Source organism: Lampris incognitus, chromosome 18 (genome assembly GCF_029633865.1).
Source record: "Lampris incognitus isolate fLamInc1 chromosome 18, fLamInc1.hap2, whole genome shotgun sequence".
Classification (NCBI taxonomy): domain Eukaryota; kingdom Metazoa; phylum Chordata; class Actinopteri; order Lampriformes; family Lampridae; genus Lampris; species Lampris incognitus.
In genome coordinates this window covers 13,531,159-13,547,765 of record NC_079228.1, presented here as the reverse complement: position 1 = coordinate 13,547,765, position 16,607 = coordinate 13,531,159, and the positions used below count along the sequence as shown (strand labels likewise).

The 16,607-nt window shown below is 49.3% G+C and overlaps 1 protein-coding gene across 3 annotated transcripts in view; it reads right to left on the bottom strand.

Annotated features, from left to right (window-relative positions):
- The window catches only part of LOC130128896 (triple functional domain protein), a 95,873-nt gene that overhangs the window by 8,154 nt on the left and 71,112 nt on the right, over positions 1-16,607 (bottom strand). For all 3 annotated transcript variants that reach the window (XM_056298668.1, XM_056298669.1, XM_056298671.1), the window contains exons 33-53: positions 15,737-15,927; positions 15,317-15,418; positions 12,562-12,704; positions 12,295-12,394; positions 11,857-12,100; positions 11,581-11,688; positions 11,207-11,400; positions 10,572-10,742; positions 7,029-7,124; positions 6,041-6,189; positions 5,824-5,890; positions 5,385-5,488; positions 5,212-5,281; positions 5,005-5,094; positions 4,816-4,908; positions 4,236-4,286; positions 4,059-4,136; positions 3,687-3,872; positions 3,317-3,497; positions 2,955-3,221; positions 1,922-2,436 (exon numbers count right to left, since the gene is read on the bottom strand). In XM_056298668.1, coding sequence (XP_056154643.1) covers positions 1,922-2,436; positions 2,955-3,221; positions 3,317-3,497; positions 3,687-3,872; positions 4,059-4,136; positions 4,236-4,286; positions 4,816-4,908; positions 5,005-5,094; positions 5,212-5,281; positions 5,385-5,488; positions 5,824-5,890; positions 6,041-6,189; positions 7,029-7,124; positions 10,572-10,742; positions 11,207-11,400; positions 11,581-11,688; positions 11,857-12,100; positions 12,295-12,394; positions 12,562-12,704; positions 15,317-15,418; positions 15,737-15,927 — 3,200 coding nt within the window. The remainder of the gene's footprint in view (positions 1-1,921; positions 2,437-2,954; positions 3,222-3,316; positions 3,498-3,686; positions 3,873-4,058; positions 4,137-4,235; positions 4,287-4,815; positions 4,909-5,004; positions 5,095-5,211; positions 5,282-5,384; positions 5,489-5,823; positions 5,891-6,040; positions 6,190-7,028; positions 7,125-10,571; positions 10,743-11,206; positions 11,401-11,580; positions 11,689-11,856; positions 12,101-12,294; positions 12,395-12,561; positions 12,705-15,316; positions 15,419-15,736; positions 15,928-16,607) is intronic.

The following is a 16,607-nucleotide window of genomic DNA, read 5'->3' as shown; positions in this document are numbered from 1 at the left end:
CCTTTAGGTACTTTTCAGGAAAAGTCAGAGTGAAGTACAAGAGAGAGAGAAGAAAAAAAAGGGTGTGCCATTGTCTTCTTTACAAACTAATCAGGAGGAAGATGAAGATGTTCACTCCAAACAACCTTTGCTGTGTCACTCCAGGTGAAAGTATGAGAGGAGTAGAAGTTAGAACAGGGCTTGACACCCCCCCCCCCCAAGGAGTTTAAAAATGTGGGAGCACATTAAAAATTTTATGGGCGCAGTGAAAATTTATCAAATAATGTGTTTTTCCTTAATAAAGGGATACGAGGAGACGAGCAGAATGATTTATTTAAATACTAAAAGTACACTAGCTTTTAATTATTTCGGCTGAAAATTTTATTTATTAGGTAATTATTTATACTTTAAACTGTATAAATAGTATGGATGGTCTATAATAAAGTAATTCTTAGTTCTAAACACCAAAAACATAAAAAATAAAAAAAGCCTGCTTAGTCCGTTTGGACACAAAGGATGTTATTGGTCCAGCAGCTTATCTAAAGGGGTCATCTGGCCCACTTTGAGCTCAGCCAGTGGTCCACAGCAGGACTGGGATCCATCTATCCATCCATTATCCAAACCACTTATCCTGCTCTCTGGGCTGCGGGGATGCTGGAGCCTATCCCAGCAGTCACTGGGCGGCAGGCGGGGAGACATCCTGTACAGACCACTAAGCCATCACAGGGTCGACACACACACCCAGGGACAATTTAGTACAGCCGATTCACCTGACCTACATGTCTTTGGACTGTGGGAGGGAATCGGAGCATCCGGAGGAAACCCACACAGACACGGGGAGAACATGCAAACTCCACACAGAGGACGACCCCCGAGGTTGGACTATCCTGGGGCTCGAACCCAGGACATTATTGCCTTGCGGCGACCGCGTTAACCACTGCGCCACCATGCTGCCCAGGAGTGGGATCACATTGATCTAATGAAGGCTCCTCCAAGCTGATCCACATCAAGTCTTCAGTTGTGGACACTCCAAGACAGCTTCTTGTTGAAGTCTTTAGCCACCTAGCTAGCTCACTGCATGTTTGTTCACTCTTTTTTTATGATTTTTTGTGTGTGGCATTTCCGCTTTATTTGACAGCAACAGTATAGTTTTGACAGGAAACACTGGGAGAGAAAGGGGTATGACATGCAACAAAGGTCGCCGGCTGGATTCGAACCGGCAAGGTTGCGAACCATGTGGCCATGTGATGTGCATAGTTGTGTGTTCCCTCTACATTTTTTTTTTGTTTGTTTGTACAGAAGTGGTGTCCTTTCACGCTGACAACATTGGTTCAGTGCAGTGACCGCTATCATGGGGGGGGCTGCTCGGGCTGAATTTTTTTATTCACATGTGCTCCTAAATACATTTTACAGTTTGCACACATCTTTTTTTAGTCGCAAAGACGAGTGAAATGTTCGCACTGTTGAGCCCTGAAGAAAAAGTGCATGAGAAGAGCTCGCTCCCATGTGTTGTGGATGGAAAAATCCACAAAATGTCACAGGTTAACGGCTGAATTAACGTGATTTTAGAAGCACACCCAGGAAGAGAGCATGGGGTGGGGTGGGTGAAGCCAGGTGTTAGTACAAGCTTTGTTTGTTAGGATCACCTTAAGATGGTTGGACGAAGTCTACTAGTAAAGCGCGGCACCTTAGGAAAGTGTTAGAAACAATGAAAGCCGACTCTGTCGACGTGTCCCCAGAGAGTGTGTGAAGTCTAACAGAGGGTTATGTCGAAAAGCAGTGACAGTTGCCAGAGAAGTGCACAGTAGAGGGCTGATTAGTAGAGTCGGCTGCAGCAGGACAAGAGACAGCAGACAGGACAGACCGGGCCTCCCCGCTACCGTGGGTTAGTGAGAGCGGCACGAGGCCGTGCCGACGCCCCGGGAGTGGGCAGGAGTCTTACCCCGTTACTCTGGGTGGACTGGATGGACTGCTCGCTGGCTGATGAGCAAGTGCTCATTCGGTCTGCCTCTTTGCTGTGCGTAGAGTGTCTGTGGGTTTGGGACTGACTCCCGGATCCAGAGCCGGTCTGGGTCTGGTTCTGGGCCTGACGGGCCGGGGCCTCCCCCGCCTCCCCCGGGAAGGTGAAGGAGCCAGGCCGGCTGGCTGGGGAACCTGGCATGGAGCTCCAGAATCCAGATCCAGACTTATGGCTAGGGCTGGGAGGGGGAGGGGGAAGGATGTCCTTGCCAAAGGCAGGGGTGGCCAGAGGCGAGGCCATTGGTGAGATGGTGCCCGGTCGAGGTTTGGAGGTGGGTGTAGAGGGCAAGGGTCCCACCGTGGCACGGGGGATGGGGGTTACAGTGTTTGCAGGTGTGGGGGTCTGCGATTGGTCGCCGGGGACCTGGAGGGGGCGCTTCCCCTTGGGACTACCCCCTGCAGGGAGCGAGGGAAGAGGAACTGGACGGGGCGACGGACCTAGATCACAAATAAGTAAAACCCACACCTCAGTCACGTCTCTCCTCATGATGTACGAAAAACACCTTTTTAAAGCTGCTATGAGGAGTTTTGGATTTTTTACTTTGCACGGACGTGTTTTGTGAAAGAACGACTCACAAAGGTCTATACTTCCCATCCGATAGCTGGTGCCTGTGTTTTATACAGAAAAGTGAGCGATATAATGGTGTTTTGGAAAAACAGCTGTATGCAAGATATACAGTGATGTGGTAATGTACGCATCTCCAATTGTAGTTGTGTATCTCTTCTGTGTGCTGTAAATAATTTCTTCAGATTTTGTGGGGAATCCGATCCAGTGACATACATTTGGAGTCATTATGTAGTAATATCGAATCTTCTGGTCTCATTCGCTTATGTCGGTCATATAGAGGCTTCAAAATTATATCGAGACTGATAAAAAATGAGTGAAAAACTCCTCGTAGAAGCTTTAAGATTGTATTTTAAAACACACGCTGACAGCATGGAGAAGGATCACTTACCTGATATCTTGTTGGGGCCGTCTGAGTCGGCCCCTGGGTGGTGGCGTAGGGGCTGGGGCAGGCGAGAGGGCTGAGGGATCCTGGAAGGCCGACGTGAGCCCCCCTGGGAGGCTGCAGGGATGGAACCGCTTTGAAAACCACTGCTGACACTGGACGGGGTCACACTGGACCCGCTGCTGCCTCCGGACGGAGCTCCCACGCTGGGCATGCACGGCCCGCCGCCTGCCCCTACGTGGTTCCTCTGGTACTCTATGGGGGAGGTGAGAGCTGGGGTGGGGGAGGGATATGGAGGCAGTACTTAAGTGGCAACTCTTGCATAAAGTCCATTGTGTGTGTGTGTACGTGTGTTTGTGGATCCCTACTGTTGAGGAAGTTGCGCTGGCTCTCCAGTATCTGGCTGATCTGCAACATCCACACCTGACAGACTCCAGGGTGGGAGGAGTGGAGGATGAAGGACTCGCTGCTGCTGCTGGTAGAGCGGGACGTCAGCATGAATGTACAGGGGTCGCCTTCCATGTTCTCCTCCAAGCCCAAAGAGCTCACCTAGAAGCACACCAGGCAGAAGGATGAGAGTTCACAATTGTAAGTCTGACATTCAAATGCATCTTCAACTAGCATCGAGAGAGAGAGAGAGATCCCATACATTCTGGGGTACTGGTTTTAGTTTAGCTAGTTTTGTGGGTAGTTACAGAGCAGTGAAGGGAAATGAGGTACAGGGCTGGGGAAAGCTACCTTGATGCTGTTCTTGTACAGGAAGCTGGGCATGGAGAAGCCCCTCTTCTTGTCCAGGGACTCGCTGAAGATGACCAGCTGTTCAAAAAGGAAGACCCTCATCTGGCTTGGCAAGACTCCCGCCTCCGGGTTGCTCACCATGAATGTGTCCTGGAGCAGCAGTCGGCCCTGGGCTACAATCTTCCCCTGGAAAGAGAGGAGTGGTAAAGAGGAGAGAAAAAGGGGTACGGTGAAGTGACAGAGGGAGTCAGATGTGAGTGCGGTGTTTGGAGTGAAAACAGTAATAGGGGAGGGTGATGGAGAATCTCCTGAAATATCTTGTGCAGTGGCAGTGGTTATTATGATCATTTACACTGCAGCACAATTCCTTACATCGAATCCTTGAAGACGGCCGACATTCATCATGTCATTGCACCTCTTCGGGACTATGCACATGACCTCCACCGCTTTCTGTAAAGGTCACAAATGAATAAAAGTTGAAGCGCTGAACTGCTCTGGATGAAGCATTGGAAAGTAGATGGTAGGTCTGGTAGCTGTACTGTAGCTCACCTCCAAATCCTCAGACTCCAGACCCGCCTTTTTTGAGTACTTGAGGAAATCCTGAAAGGGAAAATTGTGACATTAAGACTGGAGCTGTTTCTGGAGTAACAAATAATTATCCCAACCCTTTATGTGATATTTCAGTAATAATCTTGACCCAGACACAAGATAAGCCATTCTGCTGTGCGCGGGCTGAATATAACACAACATATTAATGGGATGTTTCCAAGAACACTATGCGATTCATGTCAAGAAGCAGTCACAGAAACTTGATCTACTTTTTTTGTATGAAATATTGGTGAAAGAGGGAAATAGTCCAAACCAGATAGACAGAAGTTGGAGAACAACAGTTCATACATAAATCAGTTTTAAAATAAGCAGACAATGCAAGATATCATAGGCTTACACTTGACTATTAAAAGGAAACAGAACTGTAATTTCAAAATGGAGGAAAAGGACACGATTGTGTAGGCAGTCTGTACTACGCTGCATTACAGCAGCATAGTACAGACGCCAACTGCGGCTAAGACCCAAGAATATGGCGGAATTGGTGCTCTGGCTCCCCCTGCTGTACGGTAGCAGCACCAACCTTAAGTAGCAGTTGGTACTTCATGATCCTCTGGACCGGCTTAATAAGCAGGTCCGTGATTTGCGGCCTCTGGCCCAGACGCTGCTTCAGGTCCTACGCAGGGTCAAAGGTCAGAGGTTAGATCACTAGCCAGAGGCAGACATTTTGAGACCGCTGTGTGATGTGGACGTTTAAATAACAGGCCTTTACCTCAAAGTAGGTGTCGATGTACTCTGAGACGATGTGCTCCGACTTGGGCTTGTTCTGGCAGTAAACTACGTACATGTTTAACCTTCGTTCCTGAGGGAGAAGACACGCAGGGGACATACGCACAAAAGAAGAGTGTGAGAGAGAGACTGCCCCCAGATGTACAACTGTAAGTCTCATACAAGCAGATACCGACGCAGTCAGACTAACCTGTTTGACGAAGAGCGGCCCGAGTCGGTCAGGCTCCTCTAAACACTTCTGTAACTCGCCCAGGAAGAAACTGAAGGAGACAGCGACGTGACAGAGAGGGGCTGAGCTGACAAAAACCACTGAGAAAACACTTCACTCACTTCTTTCTGTGTGTGTGTGTGTGGGATGCCTACTCTTTGTGCCAGTCGTAGATTTGGTGGATATTGCCGAAAACAATCTTGTCTTTGCCCTTCATATCATCGGGGACACCCTCTTCCTTCATTCGGCTCATATAGCCCTGAAGGGCAAACACACAAGCCCAGATGTAAACAGAAGCCCAATTCGACACAGCTAGGGGATGTGTTTCACTGATGTGCCCAAAAAGACCCAGACCAACTGACAGGGACACACACAAGAACTGCACAACAAGGTTTGAGGTATTATCCGTGATTATTTTGCTTGTCACCGTGATCCGTGTTAATCACCATCATTGCATCCTAAGCTTCAAGGATTTGAGGCCTGCTCCAACGTTGTTGTGCCATCATACACAGATGACTATTTACAGAAACTAAGAGTGCATTATACAACTACACAATAACTGCACAGACCGAGCATGAATGCACATGCACCCACCTCCACCACCAGGCTGAGGTCCTTGATGTAGTCTTTTTCAGAAGCCACTAACTCCAGCAGTATGTAACTGCAAAGAAGAGAAAACGGTTGGACGAAAATACAACGGGGGGAGCAAACGCAAAAACACGATAATAACCACAACATGAACAACGCGACACGCGAGCATAAGAAAGGAAGGACAAAGAGAGGAAAGGGGGTGGTGAGGAGTGGGGCGTACTGTCGTTTCTTAAGGGTGCTGGTCTTGCGTTCGTCCATTTCGTCGATGGGAGAGGCGGAGGAGAGGAGGGAGTTGTCAGAAGGGTTGAAGGAGGTGGAGCTGCTGTCCCCCGGTTCTACCGACAGTGAGCTGGGCCTGTCCTCCAGAGCCTGCCCACAAGGAAGCACAAAGAGATGGAAAACGAGTGGAAATGAGTGTGTGTGTGTGTGTGTGTGTGTGAGAGAGACTCCTGAGTCCAATCTAATTAGTTTGGTGCTGACGGATCTCAAATTCACAACTTATCTAACATGCGAGGTGTTCAGCAAGTGCACATATCCAGAGGACGGTCCAGTGAGTCTGCAGGTGGACTTGGTCCACATGGACCAACTCAAGGACCATTTGACATGACTAACGTACATAAAAACGAATCCAAATTTATTTATTTATTTTGGGGACCCCCCCCCCCTTTTTTCCCTCCCCAATTGCGTACCGCCAATTACCCCACTCTTCCGAGCCGTGCCGGTCGCTGCTCCGCCCACTCTGACGATCTGTGGAGGGCTGCAGACTACCACATGCCTCCTCTGATACATGTGGAGCCGCCAGCTGCTTCTTTTCACCCGACAGTGAGGCGTTTCACCAGGGGCACATAGCGCGTGGGAGGATCACACTATTCCGCCCAGTTCCCCCTCCCCCCTGAACAGGCGCCCCGACCAACCAGAGGAGGCAGCGACCAGGACACCTACCCACATCCAGCTTCCCACCCGCAGACACGGCCAATTGTGTCTGTAGCGCCGCCCGACCAAGCCGGCGGTAACACGGGGCTTCAAACCGGCGATCCCTGTGTTGGTAGGCAACGGAATAGCCTGCCACGCCCCCCGGACGCCTTCCACGAATCCAAATTTTAGCAAGGACAAACAACTATTAGCCAAAAGACAGCTGCATACAGGAGTGTGGACAGCAACACAACACAAAGGCTGTCGTGTGCTCGTTTTGCCGTGTTTATTCCTACCATCTTGCTCTTGACCAGTTCCTCGATGGCGCTCACCAACTCCGCCGCGCTGGGGGTCTCCGAGCTGGACGGACGGACTGACAGACGAGAGGATGTCTGAGCAGAAACGGAGACATAAAAGGTGGGAGACGGAAGTAAGAACCTGACATTATGCAACCCGTCTGTCCTCTCTGCACAGCGACGGTCTCCTGCTGATATGTACACAACTCCCTACTCATCCTGGGACGCCGCGTTAGGCAGCAGGGACTGACATTCTTAAGGATACTATAAAAGCACGAGACAAAACACTCGCTCATTATTTATATTGGCTTGTCCCAGTCAGCAACTTTAATCCTGACACCATAACTTCACTAGCTGCTCCCAGTAAACTAGAAGATAAACTAGAAGACATGAATTATCTGATTTACTGCAAAACTTTAAAGGTGAATGAATCTGAATTCTGACAGCTTTTGTGAGTCACACCGGTTCATAAAACATTAAGACTGACTGTATTACTTCTTTATAAAAGAACTAAAGATCACTGGATCACAGGACTGCCAGTGGCTGACAGGCAGAATAAAGAGTCCCTTAAAAAAAGATGCACTTCTTCATAAAACATCATGTTTTGTCATGAGTGAAGGACTGGTTGTAGTTATTTGAGTGGGCAAATGGCCAAGGCAGTAAAAATGAATCAAAAGCAAAAGTTGAGATGTTCAACGCCACTAGTAAGAGATGTTAGGTGTTCAGATTTTTTGGTACAAGTCAGAAGACTCGTGTCCCCATGTGGACAGAGATTCAGAGACAAATGGCAAACCCCGATGTGAGGAGACAAGTCTTTAATAAAAGACGGCTGGGAAAAAAAAAGGAACAAAGAAATCAAGGTTAATAAAACTGAGAGGAATGCCGATGAAAAGGTTAAAAAAAAAAAAAAAGGTGTGGGGGGTGAAAGTGAAATGAGCCCTTAGAGGCGAAGAAGGAAGAAAGAGAAAGAGGTGATCAGAAAGGTGGGGAGGAGAAAAAAGTATGAATAACGAGGTTTCATGAAATGCTCTTTTTTTCGTGTGAGGTGTGAGTGAGGACGGGCAGCCTTCAGAATGAAAGAAAAGATGTGACAGACAGAATAAAAGAGGAATAGATCAGGAGACTCTCACCCTTGCTGTGCTGCGCTTCAAGACTTTCCCCAATTGGGTTTTCTGTGTGCCTTCTGGCCTCGCCAGCGTTTAGATGCCAATTACTCGCATGGGTAATGAGGTTAACGCACAGAGGGTGGGTGGGGGGGGGTGAGGATGAGTGGGGTGAGAGGCGTGCGGAGCGGGGGTTGGTGATGAAGGGATGAGGAGGTTGAGGGTAGGGGAGTTTGGGGGGGGGCTTCACCCTGCCATGCCACGTTGTTTATTTATTTATTTATCCCGACACGGGGTAGTAGGAGCTGTCCATGCAGTTGACCGGGAATCCAAAACTCGGTACCGTGGCGCTCCAAGCGAGGAAACCCTGACCTCTAGTGGTGAGAAACGAAGCACGGCCTTGCAGAACCGCCGCCGGACACGAGCCCGGCCATTCAGCGGTCTTAAGAACTAGCAGCCAAACCCCCCCCCCCCCGTTTATTACGCCCTGACGCCGTGAAAAGTAGTGCCGTCAAACCCAGAGCTGCCGGATACGACTTCTACATCCTTACACTTCCTCCTGACACGCACGCTTGTCTGTCGCTGGACTGCCCATTCAGAGCTATGTGCTGAAGGAACACCAGGCGGACGATGCAACGCTCAAAGGAACTGAAGGCTAAAAAAAAAAAAAGAGTCTGAAGGAGGAAATTCTATTCCGAAGACGTTAAAGAGGAGCGGAAAAAGTTGACAAGCTAAGCGAAACGTGTTAAGCGGGGGGGAGAGGATTTCTAAAAGAAGTATGGAAGGTAGACAAACTCAGTTTCTAGAAGAGGAATAATGGCCGAGTTTAGAAGGAAAAAAAATCGGAGGGGGGGAAAAAAATCTTACCTCCGAAGCCCTTCAACCAACTGTCATGAGAACCGAAATCATAAAAAAAATATTAAGAAATGCTTTTGAAATCAGCAACTAAAGCTGGAAAGTACCAAAGTGTGTGTGTGTGTGTGGGGGGGGGGGCGGGGAGAGAAAACTGAAGAGACTGGACAGGGGACAGACAGAGGGGGACAGCGGGGCTTTCAGATGGACAGGTATGGAAACTGAGACAAAGCAAAGACAGGACATAAATCAAGGTAATGCTACAGCGTGGCAAACAGCAAACAATACAACCAGGAAACAAAACAAAAGAGAAAAAAGAAATTAGTGTCAGAGGGTTCCCGGCTTACACGGAGACCTGGTCTACCCGAGGCCTTCTGTGAGGCCTGAACCCCGTCATTTTAGAATAATACAAACACACAATGCACTATTTTTTTCTTTTTTGACCCCCCTTTTTCTCCCCAATTGTATCTGGCCAATTACCCCACTCTTCCCGGTCGCTGCTCTGCCCCCTCTGCTGATCCGGGGAGGGCTGCAGACCACCGCACGCCTCCTCCGATACATGTGGAGTCGCCAGCCACTTCTTTTCACCTGACAGTGAGGAGTTTTGCCAGGGGGGATGTAGCACGTGCGAGGATCACGCTATTCCCCCTGGTTACCCCTCCCCCCCGAACAGGCGCCCCGACTGACCAGAGGAGGAGCTAATGCAGTGACCAGGACACATACCCACATCCGGCTTCCCACCCACAGACACGGCCAATTGTGTCTGTAGGGACGCCCAACCAAGCCGGAGGTAACACGGGGATTCGGACCACCGATCCCCCGTGATGGGTAGGCAACGGAATAGACCGCCGCGCCACCTGGATGTCAACAAGGAGTCTCAATAATGTCCTTTTTTGAGAAGAAATGAATGAAAATGTAATCTGTAGAGAGATAGAAGGAACCAGCAACTCAACCCGTGACAGGAAAGAGAAACCGCAGAAGAAGAGATCTGCTTTCTCCCCAGAGAAATTTTAGATACAGCAGTGGTTTAAAACTGGACAGCTAGGACTAAAACAACCTAAAATGTCAAGCTGCCCTCCAGTTTGGTTTTTTTCAAAAATGACAGTAGCACTGTTTAATGGCTACGAAGTGCTTTTCTATTTCAGCCTTCGTGATACAAGAGTAAATACTCAGCTATTTCCTGCCTCAACAGTGTCTACTAACACCATTAGTAGTATTAGTACACACTGGTGATACTTAGAGACCACAATGTCGATGAGCTGACCATGGATGCCACTCAAGGTTGACAAGACTGGTTAGTTTGATAAGAAGTTTGACTTGATCTTCATCTGCCTCATCAGTTAACTGTTGCAACAATTAAGACAAATTCCTGAATCAAACAACTGAATCCTACTCCTACCCTCTGACTCCCATACCCTAATGTGACCTCTGACCCCATTGCCCTCTCTCTTCTGCCCCTTTGTCTCTGTTCCAACAATCTCTACCCCGCACCCCTCCTCTCTGTTTCTACAGCCACCCTTTTTCTAGTCATGTCCTCTGTCTCTTCTTCTCCCCTTGGCGCCCCATGCTCCCCTGGCCCTCCCCTCACCTTGTCATCCTGGGAGTCGGGCTGGAGCAGGCTGTGCTGCTGGATGGCCATGGGTGGAGGCAGGGGCACCGAGTCGGGGCCCTCCTCGCCCTCCTCCTCCCCGCAACTCTGCATCCCCGACGAGCTGGACTTCGACAGCGTCCCGCTGGAAAGGCCCTCGTTCCGCACCCTCTGTAAACACACACAGCAGCGTTTGAGATTCAGATGTCGGATCGGCGCATGTGGGAGACGTTAGGCGGCGAGCCCTGTGAGAACGCTTCCTGTCTGCGTGTGGTGAGGGAGTGAGAGCAAGGTGGTGTTTCTACAGGTTTTCCTTATTTGTGGTCATCTGTTCAGTCTGCTGTTCCAGCCAGTGTGACTGTCTGGTCGGCTCTAACTATGGCTGCAGACTACTCTTCATGCCACCCTGCGTGTATATGGAAGATGGTCCACAAACTGCAAATGTGCACCCTCCTTTTGGGACAGGATATGTTTTGGAGATCCAATGTTCCATGTGAGCAGTAATTATAAAATGGTTGTCTGTTTTCCAGAGCTATGCAGGACCAATAAAACAGCAACAGAAAGAAAAGCTGAATGTGCGCTTGTGTGTCTGTGGGCAGTTGGCGTGTGCACGTGCAGCATGTCTCCCTGCCCACCTCCTCCACGGTCTCATCCTGAGGCGTGGCGGCGCTGTCATCTGAGTCTTTCTGGGAGCCCGCCATCACCTCCCCGCTCTTCCTCACCTCGCGGCTCTTCTTGTGTTTGTGGGCCAGCTTCTTCACGTGGCCATCTGCCTTGCCGCTGCTGAGCCGGCGCACGGGACTGGTGAGCCACTTGCGCAAGGTGTTGCCTTGGAAACGACACAGCACAGGCAGCTTGGTTTTAATTAAATTAAGGAAAGGATTCAAGGCTTATAGAGAAGATGGTTGCACAGGATTCATCGTTTAAGGGTGTTTATGGAGGAATTAAAGCGATGAAATGGAGCATTTCAGAGCCAACCCGGCTGAGGAGGTCTGGTGTAGTTGTGTACCTGGCCTCTTGGGCCCAGGAGAGGTGTGGGAACCCATGCCATGTCCTGGCTGGAGGGTGGCAGATGACCCTGGCATGATGGAATCATTACTGCAGACTGACAGGGTGTCTGAGAAATAGAAAAACAGAGAGAGAGCGAGAGAGAGAAAATGAAATACGCGATGGTAAAAAAGATGCAAAATACCTCCTTTATCTGTAACAATCCTTCCTTCAAACACAGCACACATTTGGCCTCCTCTCTTCAGACCAGTGGTCCCCCTCACTCCAACCTGCTTACCTCTGTGGTTGAAGATGCCCTCCATCTCCATGGAGGACCTGGAGTGGGCGATGCAGAGCATGGAGCAGGGCACCAGGCCCTCGTGGGCTGGGGAGCGGTCGGTGGTCCTGACCAGGCACCAGTCAGGCTTGTCGTGGCAACGCTCCAGCACCTCGACCGTCTGGCCGCGGCGCACCGTCAGCTCATTGCTGTTGCCCGCCATGAAGTCGTGGATCACCACTGTTAGCTCACAGCCACCCGAGAGCTAGAATAAGAAGGTGGGTCATCAGTAAGCCTCAGCTAACGCGTTACCAATTCAGTGCCCCATGCTGACATATAACCCAGCTGATTGCTCCACCTCATTTAAAGCAGGAAGCGTTTTAATGTGGAGTGTGTATCCTCTATGACTCCAGTTCTTCTGATGCGTCTATGCATGAATACGTGCGTGTGCAATCTCACCTTGTCGCTGTCCAGTGTATTCTGGGAGGTACGAGAGGCCAAAGAGATGGTGTCTGGCTGGCTGCTGCCTTCACCTTGACTGTCCAGGTCCTCCCCATCCCTAAATCGGATACACACATGATAAATGTTTTGTCTCTTACTGTGTTTGTGATCCGCGCTCATACATGTGCATACAGTACGTGTTGGTGGAAATGCACGTGTGTGTGTGTGTGTGTGTGTGTGTGTGTGTGTGTGTGCGTGTATGTGTGTGCGCGTGCGTGTGTGTACCTGCGGCCCTTGTGGTGCTTGGCTGTGGTAGCCTTGGGGATGTGAATGGGCTCCTTGAGCGCTCCTCTTAGGTGAATGGTGCGCTCTTGGATCACCTCCCTGATGTGTTTGATCCAGTCCTGTTTGTTCTCGATGCTCGACGCCTGCATTTGGTCGATGACAGGGGGCAAGGGGGGGGTCAAAGGTTAGGTCAATCAGAAATGAACAATGGTTTTGAACTTTTTATTCAAGTCTAGAAGCATGTCTCAGGAGTCTGAGGTCACCCTTCTCTCTTCACCTCCCATCTCCAATGTATTGGTCAATGTCAGAGAGCTAGGTGGGTGGAAGAAGACTAGTATTTAGGACCAAACGCTCTTCTTTCACCCTGTTCTACAGCTGTTCCAGCTGAGAGGACTTTAAGAGGCTCCGAGAGAAGGAAACCTCTCCAGACTCGTGAGAAGTGGCTGAGGGCTGTATTGGGAGGTTAGATGTTACTCACCATGGCTCCATGTTTGCATCCCTGACTTAGCTTTGGTTAAAATATAGAATAGAGAATTTCACTGGGTTGGTTTTAGAAAAGGTAAAAGCACATTCTTTGATGGCAACAAAATGGTTCGGCACGGCAAGACGTACAACACTGATAAGTTTGCGTTGATCGTTTGGGCCCAATCAAATGTACCGTGCACAGGAATGGGTTGTTTGAACGTGTGTCATTAGTGATGAGACGGGGTTCGTTTACAACGCACACAGAACAGCGTATGCTCGCCAGCAGTTAGTCTGTAGTTTAGTACACAACATTTATACTTGTAACAATCAGAACGGAACATGTTAGGACTATGGCAACATGCTTTTCCAACGACTGACACTAAATTCTACCTACTTCAGCCATCAACTGAAGGACACCAATACACACACACACACACACACACACACACACACACACACACACACTAGGGTTGGGCGATATATAAAATTTCCCTACCAGACACCATCAGCCCAATAATCAGTGATTGCCAATATACCCCCCCCCCCCCCGAGTGTGCACCAGCCATTTGCTTTTTGGATTGCCCCCCCCCCCTTTCTCCCCAATTGTACCCAGCCAATTACCCTACCCTTTCTGAGCCGTCCCAGTCGCTGCGCCACCCCCTCTGCCGATCTGGGGAGGGCTGCAGACTACTACATGCCTCCTCCGATACATGTGGAGTCGCCAGCTGCTTCTTTTCACCTGACAGTGAAGAGTTTCGCCAGGGGGACGTAACGCATGGGAGGATCACACTATTCCCCCCCCGAACAGGTGCCCCAACCAACCAGAGGAGGCGCTAGTGCAGCGACCAGGACACATACCCACATCCGGCTTCCCACCCGCAGACACAGCCAATTGTGTTTGTGCTGACACCCGACCAAGCCAGCAGTAACACGGGGATTCGAACTGGCGACCCCCTGTTGGTAGGCAGCGGAGCAGAGCACTACGCTACCCGGACGCCCATTATTTTGGTTTTAAACTGCATGTAACCAGCAAGTCAATGGACCTAAGTGAAGACATTTTCCGTCATGCAAAACAGTAGTGTCGGCAAGAGTTTCTAACTAGATGTACAGTTTTTGGTGTCGTTCTCACACGTGCTTTATGAACTGATGTTGCTTCTCAGCACCAACCAATTGGACAGCAGCCACTAGAGACAGCTTAACTGTCATTTAGCCACCGCAGTCACTGTCCTGTTCTGTGAAAGACTTGTCGGAAATCAGCGCAACAAGAACCCCAACTACCACTTTTTCCTATTTGTGCACGCTTCGAATTGTGCTTTACAAGCTAATTATTTACCGAGTTGAATTCTCGAGGAGGCAAACCATTAAGGTAGCAAAATAAAAGGACAAAAATTCCCAAAAACAAAAAAACCCCCCAAAAAAACATCAACCGCTGATTGGACTCAGCCAATCATCAATACATTTGTCCAATCGCCCAAGCCTAACACACACACACAAAATCAGTCTTGTACTTCTATCTTTGTGAGGACCCCTCACAGACTACATTAAGTCCCTGGTCCTTAACCATCAAAACTACATGCCCAACCGAAACCCTTACCCTACATTTAACATAACTCTAAACCCAAATCAAACTCTAAATTAAAGAAGTGAGGACTGGCCAAAATGTCCTCACTCCGAAGGTTAAAGACTCACACTGCACCTCACAAATATGAGTACAAGAACACACACACACACACACAAAACAGTAATGGAATTTGAGAAGTTATTCTAAAGAGAAAGCTGCTGATATGACACAGCGAGGAGTAGTTTCCTCCTTCTGTAATAACCGTCAAATCATGAGATGTTAATTTTTCATTTATTTATAGCCACCCAATCTCTCTGATAAAGAGAAGAAGAAGCAGCAGCAGGTGTAGGTGTAGTAGGTGTTCAGTGGCTGAGATCAGGGTCAGTAGCATTGGTGGAAGCATGTTAGCCGACAGAGAGATTCAGAGATACAAACATCCACAAGGAAAAAACAACAACATAACAGCCCCGGATATACAGATGCAACTGTTAACAAAATGGAGTAAAGCTAGGCAGGGACTAATCGAAACAGACTGCCGGGGGGGATGGACAGAGAGAGAAGACCACGGGGGGGGGGGGGGGGGGGGCAGAGAGAGACAGACAGACAGACAGACAGACAGAGAGAGAGAGGATCTTGTGGCTAAGGAAAGCTTCTCGACTGCCCTGAAGCTGCTCATGCAATCACACAAGAGGAGGGGAGGAGGAGGAGGAAACCGGGAAGGAGTCCTACCTTGAGCACAATCTTGTTGTCCGAGGTTGGCGTGCGTCCCACCCAAAGAGCAAACTTACAGGGGTCTCCCTCAACATGCTCCGTCACCCCCAGCTCTGACGTCTGGGGGGGTGGGGGCAAATAAGGAAAAGATAAGAAAGGAGGGGATGCATTACACACGTCAGACACTTTTAGAGAAGTGGTGTTATTCAAGACCCGACTTACATCTGGGCTTGACCGCAGCGCTCCTTTACAGACAGTGCAACACTATTTTTGGATTTTATTAAGTTGCAATAACTCTTCATGAACATGTTTACCCAAAATTCAAAGGGTCATCCAATTTCCAGACTGGATTTATTAGTAGGTTAGACTCCAAGCAAAACATCTCAAAAACAGAGAAAATTATTTTGATTTTTTTTCTTTCTCCAAATGTCTACTTACAAACAATTTGCTCTTGTAGATATACTTGCTCCTGCCGTTTGAGTCCTTGACCTCTTTGCTGAAGACCAGGGACATCTCGAAGAGGAAGAGGTGGCGCTCTCTGCCCTTGCGGATCAGAGTCTTCGGATCCCAGACCTGGAAGGACTCCTGGAGAATCAGCTCTCCCTGGGACTCGATGTTTTCATCAAAACCTGAGGAAAGGAAGGGGTTAGTTACCAGGAAGAATCTGACCTCCTTCACTCAAATCCAGTCCAGTACATCTGTGCCATCTCTTTGCTGTAGGGGGCCTCCTTGAGGGTGGCACAGACAAGTACAAATACACTGCAAACCAAACTAGGTGGGTACCCAAGAGGTAATATCATCCAGCCAGAACTGACAAGAATAGCGTGTAACCTGCTACGCTGCAGGCAAACTTCACATCAAACTGACATCTTGCACCTGCTTTCTGCCTTGACATCATGTGGGTGAATATAATTTACACCAGACAATAAATATCTCTATTGTTCAGATTTTTCTTCCCGCAACCACTTGTGATACTTATTAATCTATCAAACAAGTCATCTTGGGCGTCTGGGTAACATGGCGGTCTATTCCGTTTCCTACCAACACAGGGGATCACCAGTTCGAATCCCCGTGTTATCTCCAGCTTGGTCGGGCATCCCTACGGACACAATTGGCTGTGTCTGCAGGTGGGAAGCCGGATGTGGCTATGTGTCCCGGTCGCTGCACTAGTGCCTCCTCTGGTCGGTCGGGGCACCTGTTCGGGGGGGGGGGGGGGGGGACTGAGGGGAATAGCGTGATCCTCCCACGCGCTACTTCCCCTGGTGAAACTCCTCGCTGTCAGGTGAAAAGAAGCGGCTGGCGACTCCAC